Source organism: Gasterosteus aculeatus, chromosome 14 (assembly GCF_964276395.1).
Source record: "Gasterosteus aculeatus chromosome 14, fGasAcu3.hap1.1, whole genome shotgun sequence".
Taxonomy (NCBI): Eukaryota; Metazoa; Chordata; class Actinopteri; order Perciformes; family Gasterosteidae; genus Gasterosteus; species Gasterosteus aculeatus.
In genome coordinates, this window is record NC_135702.1 from 15,448,242 (window position 1) to 15,465,924 (window position 17,683).

Sequence of the window (17,683 nt, forward strand, 5' to 3'; positions counted from 1 at the left end):
ATATACATACATATGTATATATATAATATATATGTATATACGTATATTATATATGTATATATACATATGTATGTATATATATATGTATATATATATACATATATACGTATGTATATATAATATATAATTTGTTCTATATATATATGTATGTGTTCACTAACAAGTCTAAAACAAGACACCTGTTTAGCCTTTCAGCTAAAATTGCAATCCGCAGTGTTTGAAAGACAAGGCTGAAATCTGTTCCGTTTGGATTTGTGGTTCAGTTTTGACAGCAGTGTTAGCATTTGAACAAAGTGCTGTAAATCCACAGCGTTGTGCAGGTTGTGGATAAGTCATGGGATAATCGTGTAGTTTTGAAAACTGTTCAAGCAATAAAAAATGAACTAGTTTGGTCCACATGAACTGCTGCTGTGCAGACTGTAGTTAAGAGTTTTGCACATGTGACTCCAGTTGTGCCCAGTCGTTTAGCAATCGAAAAAAACTAACATTAAAAAACTAATATTACAAAATAATAAATTTATTGTTATGAAAGTATCGTACGGATATATGTACAAATTTGTCTAGAATTATTGATAAATCTTTTATTGCATTTCAAACTTTGAGAAATTGTGATTTTGAACTTGCAAAAATATGACATATATATTTATGATTTATATATAATATATATATATATATAAATATATATATATATATTATGTCTGCTAAACTGTTCTGAACCAAGAACATGCATTATTTGGGGTTTTCAGAATACTGTCCTGTAGATTTTATTTTGGAATTGTTAACACATCCAGACAGCCTGAGTAAAGGATAGTACTGATACATACAGATAAATTTGTCTCTGATGGATCTTTGGCACCATCTAGTGTTCTCCCATTTGCTCTCCATCTCCACTCACTACATTTGCGCAAACACACACCTTCTTCCAGTTGCATGCAGGCAGATTCTCTCTTCCGTCATTATTCACACTAAATCCAATTACCATAGAGGAAAGTAGGTTAGAACTTTTGCCCTTCAGGCTCAGATGTAGAGGGGCTCTACATGCAGGCTTCTCTACCACAATCACAATGTACGGTGTTGTCCATAGAACTTAAAAAGAGCAGAGACCCCTCTTCTCTTGTCAATGGCCGAGATGTTCGCCCAAAACCTTTTTACTGTATATCGCAAAGTTTCATTGGTACGGTTGACAATAAACGGTTCAAATAAAAAAATTCCACATTTGAATGATATACAGTTCTGTTATTTTTAAGAATATACATTTGAATTAAATCCGCTATTTATGTACTGTCAAGATAAAGATGAGGCTATATTATTACATTATTTTTTGTAGAAATCCAGTGTAGCGCCGTAAGATTTCTTGCCACATCTCCAAAACATCCAAACATCTCTGAAAACTCCAAAGCACTGTCAAATCCAAAAGTCAACATTTATTTATGAAAAGTAGATGAAATAATTTATTAAATCAGGTATGTTTGTGCAACAAAGCTTTCTGCTTCAATCCACATGTTGGCCAAGAGCAACATTTTCCCCACTCAGAAGGACATTCAGACCTTCCCTTCCTATTTTTCTTGTCATTGCTTATGTTTAGATTTGCAATCTTTATATTGTTTCCCTCATTGTGTATTTAAATGCAGATATTCCCTTTGTTTATCCTATCCGTACTTAAATATAAACACATTAAACCCATTATCTGGAAAATAGCTATCATGCAAAAAACAGTAACATTAACGGTTATCGTAATCAAAGGATAACTCAACTATGTGATCCTGAAATCCAGTTGTAAACCATGTGTAAAGCATTTAAACCTGCAATGGCATCACCTTTAAAGCGGATATGATAAACTTGTCAATAACCCAATCCTTATTTCCACATCCAACATGATCGTTCGGTTGAAGATCTGTCTGTCTTTCAGATTCATTGATGTGAACAATGTCTACATTCTGTTTGTCACTTCTGAGATCTCAGTGTTTGTGTCTGACTTCTTTAAATAAAGAACTGAGCCAGCAGGTTAGCGATGCCCAGAACAATCAGGAAACTGTGGAAGAGGACTGAGGGCCAGCGGAGAAGCCCCTGCCTGCTCCGCGAGATCATGTGGACTAAGGCAGGGAAGATAAACACCAAAGCCAAGCCACATGTAGCTCCAGAGAACCTGCACAGGGAGACAGAGTTGACATCAGTACAGAGCTTTTAGTAGTGTCACAACAAGTTAACTTTCTCGTTTGTTTGTTTAACTCCTTCTGTCAGGGCCCCATTTGAGGATATAGGGACAATCTCCACTAAACTAATTAGTAGAGTCTACCTGTAGAGCCACAGCCCCCCGATGAACAACATTGAATTTCTTTGCCATCATTAGTTGCCTTGAATGGTTGTACATGACTAATCAAACGCATTGCATAATGTTTGCATACTGTGTTAGATCTGAGAAAAAAAAAGTTATTATTATTATTATTATTATTATTAACTGTAGTTAAGTTAATTCATACTTTTAATGGTCAACACTCTTTTAATTATTGTTTTGATTAATTATTAGCCATCACACAGTGTACGTGAATAGGGAAACAAGGTCAAACATACCGTATGATGGATCCAATATTGGGATAAAACCTGGCCATCAGGACACCAGCACCAACAATTATTATGTTCAGTGCCAGAATGTGGAAGAAACTAGGAGAAAAAATGAAAATCTGATATGCTGAAAGATTGAATCCACACAAAAGAACGGTGCGCAAGTTCCCCTCATTTAAGATAAAGACGTTCCCCTTTGATAACACTTATATAGTTTTTCAAGTTAGCACGTCTTTACTCGATATTATGAATCTCCTCTTTAATGGAACCAGCTTTCACTTTCAGTACGGGAGGGGGGGGGGGGGGAGATTTGGTAATCTCATTTAAGATAAAGCTTAAAACCTTCCTCTTTGATATCGCTTATAGTTAGGGCTGGCTCAGGTTCGCCTGGACCAGCCCTCAGATAAGCTGCTTGAGGCCCAAGACTGCTGGGGGATTTCTTAGTGATGTGCTTCAATGAGAGTTGGTGTATCCTAAGTCAGCTTCTTCCCTGTGCTTTATCTTCTCACAGATTTCCATGGGTGTATCTAGACCCTGGTCTTCCCTCCTGCTACCATCATTAGCCACATTAGTTTGTGCCTTTTCTCCTTACAGGTTTCAGTTATTGGAAAAAAAAAAAAATCTATAATCCGCATAATGCCGACAAACTACAGGTTTATGGAAACCACTTTTATAGGATTTTGTTATTTCCGTCTAGCAAGTTTGATATAAATCTTTAATGATAATATCCTTCAATGCTACCTTGGGTAATGGTTGCCAAAGATCTGGCCCATCACCTGGACCCGCACCAAGTATCCCAGCAGGGGGTAGACTGTGACCATCTGGAACAACAGGAAAGTCCGAGCCACAAACACAGTCACATCACTGCTGGGGAAGTTATCTAGGAAATTCTGTAGGAGAGAAAAAAGCAGTGTTTGAAGAGCCTGTACGGAAACTTAAGTCCCGGTACAATCAATTGTTCTAAACGTCAAGGGTAAGGGGCATTTATGATTCATATGCTGGAGGTTCTGTGGTCTGCGATACTTATATCAGGGTCTTACGCTTAGTCTCTGCTTGCTCTTTGTTGTGCTGTTTTCTTTTATTCGCCCCTTGCCTAGCTGAGAAATGTTACAAATACATCTTTGTATGCAAATTTTGTGGAATAATTTGCATTTCATATATTATAAATTGTTGGAGGATTTTCAAACAAGACTGTAATGTTTAAAACGATGCATTTGTATATTTGTGATGAGTACACGATAATCCTGTTCTGGTTTTGAACCAAATTCGGTGACGATCAGGTGCAACAGGTTAAGACAGGTTTCAATTAAACCAAATTTGTAAGACCACGCCATGGAGTCCTGCCCATACAACCACCGACTGTGATCTGATGAGCATCTATTCAGAAAGGAGATGGGCGGACAGAGATTGTTTGGCTACAATTCTTTCGAAATCCCTCAATAGACCATGTGGAGTTCAACATTTGACTTACTTTCATTTGGGCAAAAGAAACATTCATTTCACATGTCCTGAAAATTACAGTACATCCTTAGAACTTCAAGCATTCAACCATTTTGATAAGGGAATAAGTGTTTGGTGTGTGTTCAATGACACATCAACATGGACTAGCGGAGCTGGTGATTGAACTGCCGGCCCTCTTATGAAGGACAAAACACTCTTTCACTGAACTTCAACTAACCTACGGTTAGTTGTTTGAAGTCACAGTACACATTTATATTGCAAAACTATAAAGAAAAAGAACTTGGAAAAGTAAATCTCACCGGTTCAATACAGTCTTTGAATAGCGGAGGTGAGGGAAAGGCAGCAAAGATCAACACTCCAACATAGAGATAGGTCAGCCCCACTAGGAGATAGGCCACAGACAGGTCCCGCACCTGAAAACATCAAAACACAGCCGCGTGCTCAAAAACTCGAAAAACGTGACGTGACTAAATATGGTTGATAGTTCAATTGAAGACTCCTTCCTTCCCGTTTGCGGATAGACGTAACAGACAACGACGAGCACTCCATTAATACACAAGAAATGACTCTAGAAAATGTTATCCAAACAGGCCAGACTAGTAAACTATAATGCATATGCTTGTGAAGCTGGGGAGGACGACGAGTGCACAGGACTCACATTGTTCTCTTGGTTCCTGTTGCTCTTCATTAATGTGATGATACAGTTATGAATGAAGAAGGCCAGAGTGAGGACACCAGTGAACTGAGGGAAGAGAAGTCTGAACTCTGAAAGACAGAAAGTATACATTTGCTACGCTACAGAAACAAAACTGTCAATTTAAGAGATTTGTTGTATGTAAAATAGATATATCTATATAGATATATAAGGCCGAGCTACCACAGTGTAACAGGATGACGGCACTTGCAAGATGCAGAAAGACAGATCAAGGAGCACACTCAAATCTTCAGGAGGTTTACCTGGAACATAGAACTGAGTCGTGTCAAACCAGTGGAATTCTAGGTGGAAGCCGAGGTGCACAGCTTTGAGAGTGACCAGCGCGATCAGGTAGACCACTGATATGGTACCTACAGAAGATGTGCACAAAGCATAATAAGCAAAACAAGGGGCCTTTTTAACAAACCATGAACTAATGTTTGAATTCATCCAACTGATCAGAGTCCACTCAGTATGTTTACTATAAGTCAATGTGTGCTCCAATACCATTATTTGCTATGGCAATTGGTACAAGAAGAAGCAGATAAATAAATGGATGGATGCGAAGAACGACTGTACACATTTATTTACACAGCAGCGACAGGCATCATTTAACCAGTATGGAGGATAGAGCTTGGACCAATTTGCGTCCTGTGAAGAGCTACAGAAGGGCCTTAGGTGTGTAAGAGGCGACTGTCTGTTCTCAACAATAAAGGTGCTTCCTGGTTTACTAAATGCTACCAAAGCTGTTCAATCAGAGCGACACAAAGCTTTTCCATTCTCTCCCCCCCACATCCAGACCCAATCTTTCGCTAATTCTTTTGTGAAGGAAAGTGCCTGCCTTTTTTTTTTTTAAACAGTTTACAATATTGACGCCTCAGTGTACCGAACAATCAGGTCACCAAAATTACTCTAATTGAGAAATAGTCACATCCTTTCTTATAATATGGGATAACAGTGATCAGTGAACTGATCAGTCTGCGTGACCAACAACAACATGGGGAATAGAAGATTAATATTCTGCCAAATAATATAATATATGCAGCTTTTATGTATTTCTAGGATTTGAAGACAAAGATCTAAAGAAGCCCACGAGTGATCCTACTGCTGTGTTGACTTTCAGGACAACAATGAGAGACACGTGGTTATTTTATTGACCGTAACTTACCCAAGAAGGTGAACCTGGCAAAGAAGGAGGCGGAGCGGAAACAGAGCAGCGGCAGCAGCAGGGGGATGAGGTAGAGGGGGATGGTCTTGGTTTTGCTCCACCAGTGTTCAAAAGAGACATCAGAAGAAGAAGTTTCATTCCCACTGTTACCAAGATAAAGTGTGCCCATGGAGTGGTTCCCTCGAGGATTAGTATTTGGAAATGGACAGATGACTGGAGACAAAAATAAACATAAAAAAACATCCGTCATTTTACCAGAAAACAGACAGTGATTTATTGGAATATTTAGAGTGCAGTCCCCAGATGGGAGAACAGGCATAGAAAAACATATTTTAAAAAATCAACTTAGTACATATGAAATGAAAGCTGTGATGTCTTCACAGACAAGAAAAACTAAGCATTAAAGCATAAAGGTAAAGACTGAACAAAGTCAGAGATGAAACTTGTGTAAGCGACTAACCTTTATCGGAGCCGTTGGTTCCAAATTCTGAATCGGACATCTTGACATCGTGTGCATAGTCTGTGGATCAAAAAGGAAACCGTAAGCTCAAAGCAGAAGCTCTTGCACATTTTAGAGGAACAACCATCTGTGCAGAAAATAACCATCATCTCTGAGCCGGTGTTCTACACCATTCTGGTATCACGGTATTAATTTTGACCGTTATCACATACTTTGTTTATCCAGGATCAACTGACCGGTTAAGATGCCAGAGTTATTAAAAGTTCATAAAAATGAACTAAGCTTGAATTTCACCTTTTCTTCTTCACATTTGGACTTGACAGTCTCCCACTTTTTTGGTAGGTGGGAGAATTAAGATCTAGATTTTCCGGTCAGGATTTTAAACCTGGGAATGAATGCATCAGGGCCTCATTGCGCCTCATAATGGCGTTTCAACAGGTTCTAGGCATATGAGACACTGGTTTAGTGCTGCAGTGGGTATGAACAGAAACAAGTCTGTCCATTAGGAATTAAATACTCTACTTTTGCTGTCCATTTGTTCCTCACCCGTCCCTTTCTCTCGCTTTCTCCGTCTCACTCGTCTTTTTCTGAATTTTCATTCTCTCATTCCTACAGTCTCCTGATTTGTAATTTGCCGCTACCTCTCTCGTCTTATTCAATGAAATTGCACTTGTTTCTTGTTCTTCTGAGTTTGTATCCCTATGGTTGAATGCACTTATTGTAGGTTGCTTTGGGTAAAAGCGTCAGCTAAATGACATGTACTGTAACGTCTGTCCGCAGTATTGAGACGATATTATCATCCTGCCTGGAATGCAAAGACTTGATTGGTCGACTGGTGTCACGTGGGATGGTTTAACTCAAATGCAATTGGTCCGTGCTTTAAGGCACTACCGTAAAGACGACCAAAACTGCGCCGGGTGAAAAAGTATTTTTTAGCTTTTCGTCCGGGTCCGGATGGGACAGCTTCTGGGTCCAGACCCGGACCACTTAGTTAGTGACCTGTTAGTGACCTCTGGCCTAGCTAGTCGCCACAGAGAAAAGTGTTGTACAACTGCTGTAAAATTCTGAATAGTCTTTGACCAAATAATGAAATAAATAGAACTGCATAATTCAATTATTATTATTCTTTGCATTGTGACTTACTGTAGATAAACTGTCCGCTGTTGTAGAGAAAATTGGACATGAGGACCCAGTAAACCACCATGGCTCCAATAAGTGACACCATCGAGAAGATCAAGCTGGACCACTGGCCAAACTTGCCAAAGTAGTACCTGCAAACATCAGGGAATTCCCAGTCGGATGTGTCCACATAGGCTGGGGCAAACATGGGGAATGAATAGATACATGTGGAATTATTTCAGTCATGTGGGAAGCAGCACATGTTAATGTTCTTCATGGTCATTGCTCTACAGTTAAATCTTTGACAAACTAATTTTACGTCACAGACAGTTGCTTTCTTTATATCCTTTTGCTTTTAGTAGGACTAAAAGCAGTCTTTATACCGCCCCTTGTGGATTAGATGGTGTCAGCCATAGGTAGAGTAAGTACAAGACGTACAGGCATGCAGTATTCACAGCGCTTCACTTTTTCCACATTTTGTTATGCAACAGCCTTATTCCAAAATGGATCAAATTCATTTTTACCACAAAATTCTACACAAAATACCACATAAACAAACTCAAAACACAAAAAGATGTCCTAAACTCATATTTTACTGACTATTGGCAGATAAGGACTGTTAATTAAGTGCTGAATTAGAGGGGGTTGCGTACGGATTAACAGTGGTCTGTTACACCACAAAGCAACAGTAACTTCACGGCCTCCTGGCACACAACCGACATAAGCAACATAATTAATTTAATTTCACTTTGATATTATTGATTGTCATTGTTTTTTATTCTCATGCATGTTGCCAGTAAGTATGGTAGTGAGAGTAATCACAGTGACCAGCTCGACTGCCAAGAGCACGGATGCAGTAGCTAACTTTCAAAGAGATGGTTTTGATTAGCATTATAATGCGTTCAACCTCCGTGCAAAAGTGACAAATCATTATCAAATATCTTGCCGAATTGAATCAGACTTGTCCAAGAATATTACACTCCAGTAATCCTAGTAAAGTTTAAATTCCTAGAAACTAATAATATATTGCGGGAAAAAAAAAACATTAAATAACGAAGGGAGACTACTTTGCTAGAATCCACAAAATAACAAAGTAATTATTTAAACAATTTGGTTTGTATCAGAAACATCTAAATTGCCTTCAATCCTCAACGTTTTGTTACATTCATAACGTTTTAATGTTCTCTTAATGTTTGACTTACGTATTGCCTTGGGTGATTTGAGGACAACGAAACAACAGTAGAGCATCAGCAGGCCAGTGAAGATGAGGATGAGGATCCCCAGAGTGAAGCCAGCCTGTAGGGACCAAGACACCACTGACTGTTCATATCTTAGCATTTATTCTGTATGAGCGATTAAGCAATTCCAAGAATAACAGGGCAATGTCAATTTAAATTGCTTCGAAGTGTGTGGAATTAAGCAAATCACCTGCTTCATACCCCACGGTATGCTCAGTATAGACGTGCCCATCATTGTGTTCCATATAGCAAATCTGTGAGCAGGGAAAAGAAGAGCAGTAATCATAGCCCTTAACAACATTTACAAATAAGAACAGATTTTATGACTAATTACTAGGTTTAGTTGACAGGGCTTACATGGTGATGATACTGGGGTTTTTAGAGGAGGGGTCACTGCCGGTCACCTTGAAAGCCGTCCCCAGTGGGCTGTAGATGTACAGCTCTTCCGGCCCAGGGATCACATGGTTTGGGGGACTCTGAGGAGGGAAAAAACAGCTAGATACTAAAGATGAAGTCCTAACAGGGACCGTAACATGAGCCTTTTGGAAAATGGGGTGAGGCACCCACTGATATAATGGTAGGGCAAACACTGAAACGGTATGCGTATTGGAACAGTACACAGTGTTCAAGGAGAATAGGCATTTTTTTACTGAATACAAAATGTATTTTGTAACTCCAACACAAATGTCAATCAGGTATAATTTGGCTACCATTTTAGTGGCCTTTTATTTATTATAATTATGTGTCACATGTCAGACGCAAAGAAATGACGTGTAATGTAACCCTGCCTCCACAATGGCTGTCAGTCAATCTACAATAATCCACGTTTTATATCACTAATTCAGCTTCTCTCACTTCTTTCTTTCCCAGTTTTTTGTGTTTTCTCGCCTCACAGGTCTCCGTCAATATTAGTTCCGTCTGGAGCCTGGTCCTGACTCCTGCCTGGAGATATTCCCATTTTTATAAACATTAATGTGCATCACTAACTTTGTTTCTTCCAGGTTTCAATGGTTCATTGGTTCATGGTTCTATGGACCCTGTTCCTGCCTTCTGCCGTGGCCCTGCTGACACCTGCTGCTGCTATCACCATCATTATTAATATTAATATAGATAATAGATAATAGATAATATTAATCATATTACAATCATAATAAACCAACATTACTTTTTCCTAAAGTCTTTGTGCTTTTCCTCCCCACAGGCTTCTCACGTTCTCACTAAGGTTTCTTCCCTTTTTTCCACATGGAAGGGTTTTGCATTGTTTGGGGAGTTTTTCCTGTGCCGATGTGAGGGTTTTGGGACAGAGGATGTCCCATGTGTACAGACTGTAAAGCCCTCTGAGGCTAATTTGCAATTTGCAATTTTGGGCGTTACAAAATAAAATGAAATTGAAATTGAAGTAGTTGTCTTACACCCTTGGAGTATAATGTGGTTGCAACCTCATCAATAGATAGCACCAAATACTACAATCGTATACTTTTGTCACAGTCACTAAATAGACTTTTGTTTCTAGCTGATCATCATAAATCATTTGTAATGTGAGAGCCAATGATCGCAATGAACAGTCCATATGCTTTTACATGCGTACATAGTGACTGGACCTACCAGCAGCCTGTCAGAAGAGGCTGTCAGTCTGCTGTAGTAATGGACTCTGCTGTTGAGGATGGCGGCTTCGGCAGAGACCCTCTCCTGTGGGTCATTGTCTACAATATTCCTGGGCTCAACGTGGAAAGGCCTAGAAGAATCAAATAAGACAAAAAAATAATAAAGTGATATCTATCGGTGTTCAATGCATCATCAATTAAAATGTTAGTATATTCTGCTTATTTAAGTTATGGTACAGAATATTTACTTGCTTTGATTCTACCAACTCTTCATCTCTCATTTGGTCTGTCTAAATAGAACTACCTTCACGTAATTAGGTAGGTTTCAATGGAATTGCATTGCTAAGCAACAGCTTGGGTCCAGGTTTACCTTGTATCAGCTTATGAAATAAATTAAGACACATTTAGAAATGTATGTATATTCAAATCTGTAAAATAATCTTTTTTAGACTTTATAGTTGTGATGAAACAGGGAACATGAAAAGGCTGAAAATCACTACCTTTTAGGTATCGTTTCTGAATGTGCGCGGTGTGTATTTTGATCTGCTCAACACAATTTGCTATCAATTTAAAAACATTTTGTTTTCCAATGGCTTATGTAGTAGGTCTACTGGTATAATGTAAAGCCAGAGCAGTAATACCAGCTATACGTCTAGTGCTTGTAAAACATTGTGTTAATAAAGTTTGCAGTCTTGGTTGGGACAGCGGGGACGCGGGGACACACACACACACACACACACACACACACACACACACACACACACACACACACACACACACACACACACACACACACACACACACACACACACACACACACACACACACACACACACACACACACCACACACCCCACACACCCCACACACACCACACACACCACACACACCCCACACACACCCCACACACACCCCACACACACCCCACACACCCCACACACACCCCACACACACCCCACACACACCCCACACACACCCCACACACACCCCACACACACCCCACACACACCCCACACACACCCCACACACGACTTACTGGGACTGTTTGCAATAATTTATTTCCAGAAATCTAGAAGGTCACTGTGAAATACCTAACTGGATTGAAATTCACAACAACTGTTAATATTAGGTTGGTGCCAAAGAGACACACACACATACACACACACACACACACACACACACACACACACATTCAGTCTGTCAGTATTTGCCCATCAAGCAAATTCCAGGACTAACAGCTAGTTTGTTAGATAATAGAAACATGGATGGCCCGGGCCAGCTCACAACCAGGGCTCTGGGTAATGTACCTCAATGCCGGCCAGCAAAACATGCATTTCAGGGACAAAGAGTTGAGTCTTCTTTTGTTGGTTTAAATGATAAGCTGATTGTTAACTTCAGCAAACGTTTTGACGGCTTCAGCTTTGGACCGCAGCTCACCATGTTCCTTCAGACATCTTACGTGTCAGGTACTTCCTGGCTCCAAATTGTCCCCGAGACATTACCAGGTCTGAGAAAAGTAGCCGTATACATCTCGCTCATGTTTGGCTGCACATATAACTACAAGGCAGCTTTCTCCATGATGAGCATAATAAAAAATAAATTTCGTTCCAGGCTCCCCCGAACACCTCCACGTGAGTACATACCTGCAAGGGGTGAAAAAAAATGGGGGGGGAGGGCGCTTAAGATGTGTGGCTCTCCCCTCTGACTGCTGCACAAGGCTCCTGTAAGACTCGCTGAGGACAGGAACTTCAGAAGGAGACGTGTTTTCACATCAGACACCAGAAAAGTCCCCAATAACACGAGGAAAAGTCGCTAGTCGCTTTCTGCTTTTGACCAAAAAAGTTGCAAAAAGTGTTTAGCGAGAAAAGATTTAGCGAGAAAGTCGTCAGGTTGGCAACACTGATTTGGAGTGAAAGGATAAAAAGTTGGAGGGGAAATGCGGTAAAGATCTCAATGCTGTTTGGCCGAGGCTTGTCACAATAATGTTTTATTGCGAAGATTACAACGTCACCTTTTGTCCCTGTCTCACTCCAATCTGAAAAACACTGGCCGGCCAGCTGACCCAAAACCCCCACTAAATAAAACTCAGATCTAAACAAATTACGTGGATGACCTATTTAGATTAGAAAACGTAAAATTCCAAAACGTGACGCATATTTGCAGATAAGCGGCAAGTTTGCGAGTATGAGAATGGCCGTGGCTAAATTTATGAGCCAGTTTAAAATCCTGGCAGGACGAGCTAGAGCTCAATTCTCCCACTGAGCAAAGAAGTGAGATATATACATTCTATACAAAAGCATCCATGCGATGTAGGGCTGTCAACAAATATTCTATATTTGAATATATATTCGAATAGTTGTTAAAAACTACTATTTGAACGGCGGCACAACTGTCTGCTTAGTGGGCAGGCGCGCACCTGACTACTGGCTGTAAATTCCATAAATAAAATAGACTAGAGAGGCTACAAGCACTGCTTTGCACTTTATGCACTGCTTTGATTATTTGCCGTTTCATGCAAAGGAAAAGTTCCGTGTTTACAGCACCGCTAAAGTGAATATTCAAACGTCTTTTTTGAGCATGGTGTCTGACTTCGGTAAAGTTGGCAAGATATTCACAGATTCAGACTTCCCGTTTCAATTGCTGATCAGCGAAACATTGTTAAAACACAAACGACACCTCTCTGTAACCATAGTGATGTCGACAACTAGCTACAATCCTAATTAACCATCATTTTACCAAAACGGCCGCCTGGGAGACCAGTGCGCAGGGACCGTCTGCATAGCGGCGTCCCGCGTTTATTGCTCTTATTCTCATTCTCACCCACGCACAGGTGGTGCTGCTAAATAGTGTCAATGGTGTAGCGTGTCAGTGTAATCTACCTTTTAGCCTTGAAGTCCAGCGAGTCTGTGGAGCCTCGGTTTGAGCAGGACTCTCCAGCCGGCTCCGGGCTCAGCAGAGGCCTGTTCTCTTCCTCCATGATACCGCTGATGTTCAGCTAAAGTCTCTCAATGCTCATCACCTGACTGGGAGCAAACAGGTTGTAAAATCTAGTAAGTGTCTGTCACAGAGATACCATAAAACATTCTTTGTGAAGTGTAGATGTTAACTGCAGTCCAATGTCGACATACGGCGTTGTGTTGTTTGGGACTAGTGAATGTGTTGTTCCCACCCACATGAAGCAGACGTTCATGCCATCGAAATCAGATTTGAACACATCAACCTACTTAGTTATCCGGGAATAAGAATGAGCTGTTTTCTAGTAACCACTGGCTGCTTCGAATGGAGTTAAAACACAAACATCTTAAGCACTGTCCTTGTTTTTAGTCAAATGTAAAAAATACACTAAAACACAAGTGTGTATAGTAGTGTTTGTGAGAATGATTGAGGAGATTATTTGGCTGGTCTACAGAAGTAAGGCTTCTGACAACACTAACCCGCAGACCATTTCTATCTCACCCATGACTGGACTAAAGTTACTTCTTGCACCTTGAATTATTTAACAAGTATCAACATCCATTGGTAGTTATGATACTGTTCGTCACTTACTAAATCAGTTTGGGTTCACACATGACCTTTGAAACGGTCATCTGACCTACTGAGGTTGATGGAGGCGGAGATAGAAATCTACTATCGGCAGTGGTATTTTTGGTTGGCTTTTAACAGTGTTGGTATTTTAAAGTCCATATGCTGGCTCAGTAAAATAACGTAGTATCGACTCAGCAGCACTCAGCAACCAACAAGATGAAGGAAGCTCGTGCACTCGCTTCAGCAGTGACGTCGATAACCTCACCTCACGTGCGAATGTCAAACCAGACGTCGCGTGACTAACCGGACAGTTCACTTAAACGTGTCGAATTCACGTCATTTGACTTGAACATACGGTTAGTGCTCGTGATGCGAAGAGCCTCACTCGGGATGGACAACTTTTTGATAGTTTAGTTACCCAAAGAACGCTGGCCAACGAAAAATTAACTTAACGTTAGATGGAAGAGGCCGCTCACTCGGGTCAAACAGCCCACTAACTCGCATGACACAGCCCACTAACTCGCATGAAACAACCCACTAACTCGGGTCAAACAGGGGTTTAGCATGGTTACGGTTAACTCAAATCCGTACCGAAGTCTGCAGCGAAGTTCTCCGTCCTTTCGTCTTCAGCGCATCTCAGGTTTGCTGATTCTGCGAATGTCACAACCAGCCAGTTGGTCTACGTGGTTTCAAAATGAAATTAGCAACGTTAATAAAAAAAAGAAACACGCACAGTGAGCGTCTGCCCCCCTTAAACAATGTCGCCGTATAATGCTGACGTGCGTTCGTGGTAACTTATCCAGAGGAAGTGGAGCGGTGGACGCTGCTCGTCCTCTTGTTATTACGGAAGGACTTCTTCTACTTCTTCTTCTTCCTGGTTCGCTCGTTCCTCTTCTTCGTGGGTTTGCAAAGAGCGTTAACCTGCATTACTGCCCCCGTCTGAACTACATTGGATTGAACCACATCGTTTCACGGCTTGGCTTTGTGGCTCTCCCAAAGACTAAATATAATTATACAATAAATAAATATAAACAAATCAAGAAGCACTGGCACGTTCCTGTAGTGAATTTGTTTTCACGATGAGGAATGTAAACAGCATAAACAAAATAATTCTCTCAGCAGACAATACAGCTGAAATCTTCACATAAAAATTAAACTTGAGGAAATGTCCATCAACATTGAAAGTGTTGAGAACACCAAGCATGTTATTTAAACATTCCTAGAGGTATCTAGATATAATTGATATTGATATTATGAGCATGTCTCTACAATACTACATTTCTACATTTGTTATTTAGCTGATGCTTTTATCCAAAGTGGCCTACATTAAGTGCATTCAACCAAGAGTGAAGTATAGATGTTAAGTGCAGTCCAATGTCTGGCAACAACAACAACACAATAACTTATCAACAACAACACAAGCCCACAACAAGTATATTACAAAAGACTGGAAAGACTGAGAGTTATATATTTAGAAAAAACACATATTTGATTATCTTTGAAGTGTTGTGGAATATTTCAATAAAAGCTCGGTAGAAGAGAATGGTTTGTCTGATAAAACATAGTCTTGATGGATGATCAAAGTTGCAAAATGTCCATTTATTGCTTGCAAGCAGGAGGTCAAATACACAGGCACGTATCACGGTGCTCTGTGGAAATGGCGTCTTCGAGCAGTAAGAACGCTGAGTTTTTCTACACATGTGAAGGACATTCTCCGTGCCAGTTACGAGAAGCTGCAAAGCAGGTTGAGATAAGAACCCAGGTGAAGCTGAGGGTAGCACACACACACACAAGATCCTCCTCAGTGGCCGGTGCAAATCATAATTAATTGACATAAAGTAAAACGTGGATCCGGAACTTTCGTACCGAATAAGATATCAACCAAGGCCATGAAGAGGAGTCCTTTGTTTTGAAGCTTCTATGAGATCGAGTTGACCGTCCTCCCTTCTCAGGACACAGCTGCAAACTAACATTTTGTATCATGCTGCTCTTTGCACATCAGGGTCAAATACAGGACACTTGAGACACGGCTTTAGCACAAAACAATGTTATAATATATTTTACCAGTACAGAAGTCAAAGTAGTATTCCTCATTGAATGCTATGATGACAGTTGCAAGTTATATTTTGCCCTTTTTTATCAAACACGGACATTCATATAAGTCAGTCAAGCGGGTAGACAGTCGGAGGACACCCTGGACCAGTCCCGAGTCCATCGCAGACCCCAAAGAGTCTTCAATGAACCACAGCATGTCCCCCAGAGCTTGTCCCCCAGAGCTTGTCTTTAGACTGTGTTGCGAAGCCGGTGTACCTGGTGAGAACCCGCACAGACACAGGAGGAAAATGCACATGGTTTTTTATATTAAAGGAGACATATCATGCTTATTTTAAGACTCATTCTTGCCGTTAGGGTTTGACCTTTCCCACATTCACATGCTTTGATGTTAAAAAGCATTACATTTTTTATATTGTCTGTGTGAAGATCCCTGTAGTCACCTACCTTACAGGAATCATACAAAAATGTGCAAGCTGTTTTCTTTCAGCGTTTGGGGGTTGGTAAACATGACAGACAGCCACATTAACGTGTAGAAGCACTAAGTGGAATTCTCTTAATATGTCCCCATTTAAAGCCGAAAATGTATTTCACAAACACAGTTTTATTTCATGGTTAGAAGAGATCTGGTTATTTCACATGAGAGGTGGCAGATATTAATGTAGTGGCCTGGTTTGGAAAAACATCCAGTTATTTGGACATATTGCTGGATACTGTGCTATGCGACACAAAACCTGCATATCAGATATGTTTATCAGTTGTCAATTCCCCATTACTTCTCTTTTAATCATATCAAAACACTTAGCATAATCTGTAATTACTACTATCTGTAACCCATGTGGACCTATTGCTATTTACCCTTTCATCTTTCCATTTTTGTTGAGAAAACATTGAACACGTTCAAACCCAATGAATGTCTCTTGCAATGTCTGTCATCCAAATAGCCCGGAATCTGCAAGCAGCAACACAAAATGATAATTGCAAGAAAACTGCACCTCTCCAAATGTTGACAGTGTCAATATGAATTAGTACATTGTCTGATTCTGTTTATAAGCTGCTGCTCTATGGCCACAGACGCATGCATCACATTTACACATGCGGTGCCTTCAAGGCGTCGATTAGCATCAGATTGTATTTGTTGTGTGAGCTGCACAAGGGCCGAACAAGTCAATTTTATTCATTCAATGATTTAGTAAATGTACTTCGCAATATGTACAACATGTATACCAATTAGTACAGTATGTCTCCATGCATTAGTCCGCCGTCATCTTTTTTGATGAACTGATAACTGTAATGCTCTGTTATTATCTATTTTTTCACATGCTGACAACATTTGTAGAGAACATAGATATAGATAAATCAGCAGACTTTGCTTTAAGTGTGACACCACTAACCTTTAAGAGCCTTCTCCAACAGCATCATTACAATCTTTCATTAAATGAACCATATTATGACACAATTAATACGTTGGGGAGAACAACAGATTTACTGACTATCCCCGTTTCCCTGCTTCCTCTGTTCTGAATCATTTAACAAAATAAGTACGGTATTTCAAAGTAGAAAATGGTGCCTGATCCTGAAACATACAGTATGTTATAATTTGATAATCATGTCACGCACCCCACCCCCCCCCCCCCCAGCATTCAGGACAATATGGCTTGGCTTAGACTCTTCAAATGAAAAACACATGACAGCATTGATAATCGTCTAAAACATTTAATGAACAACATAAAAATAAAAGATGATCATTACAACCAATAAACCAAGTTTCCTTTTCCACAAGTTTTCTACAATCAAACAA

General features: G+C 40.1%; 1 protein-coding gene across 2 annotated transcripts; it reads right to left on the bottom strand.

Annotated features, from left to right (window-relative positions):
- Nucleotides 1-1,404: 1,404 nt before the first annotated feature.
- Nucleotides 1,405-14,801, bottom strand: slc38a9 (solute carrier family 38 member 9). 2 transcript variants are annotated; one of them, XM_040198051.2, is made up of 16 exons: nucleotides 14,564-14,801; nucleotides 14,422-14,481; nucleotides 13,185-13,328; nucleotides 10,308-10,437; nucleotides 9,060-9,178; nucleotides 8,893-8,956; nucleotides 8,667-8,760; nucleotides 7,489-7,659; nucleotides 6,346-6,405; nucleotides 5,886-6,098; nucleotides 4,981-5,088; nucleotides 4,682-4,788; nucleotides 4,323-4,436; nucleotides 3,304-3,452; nucleotides 2,572-2,661; nucleotides 1,405-2,146 (listed from the first exon to the last, which is right to left on the bottom strand). In XM_040198051.2, exons 3-16 carry the CDS (start codon nucleotides 13,280-13,282, stop codon nucleotides 1,981-1,983), a joined length of 1,683 nt encoding a protein of 560 aa, XP_040053985.1. In that variant the 5' UTR covers nucleotides 13,283-13,328; nucleotides 14,422-14,481; nucleotides 14,564-14,801; the 3' UTR covers nucleotides 1,405-1,980. The 2 variants fall into 2 exon arrangements, with proteins under 2 accessions (XP_040053985.1, XP_040053984.1); XM_040198050.2 differs by having other exon boundaries at nucleotides 14,422-14,778.
- Nucleotides 14,802-17,683: the final 2,882 nt, after the last annotated feature.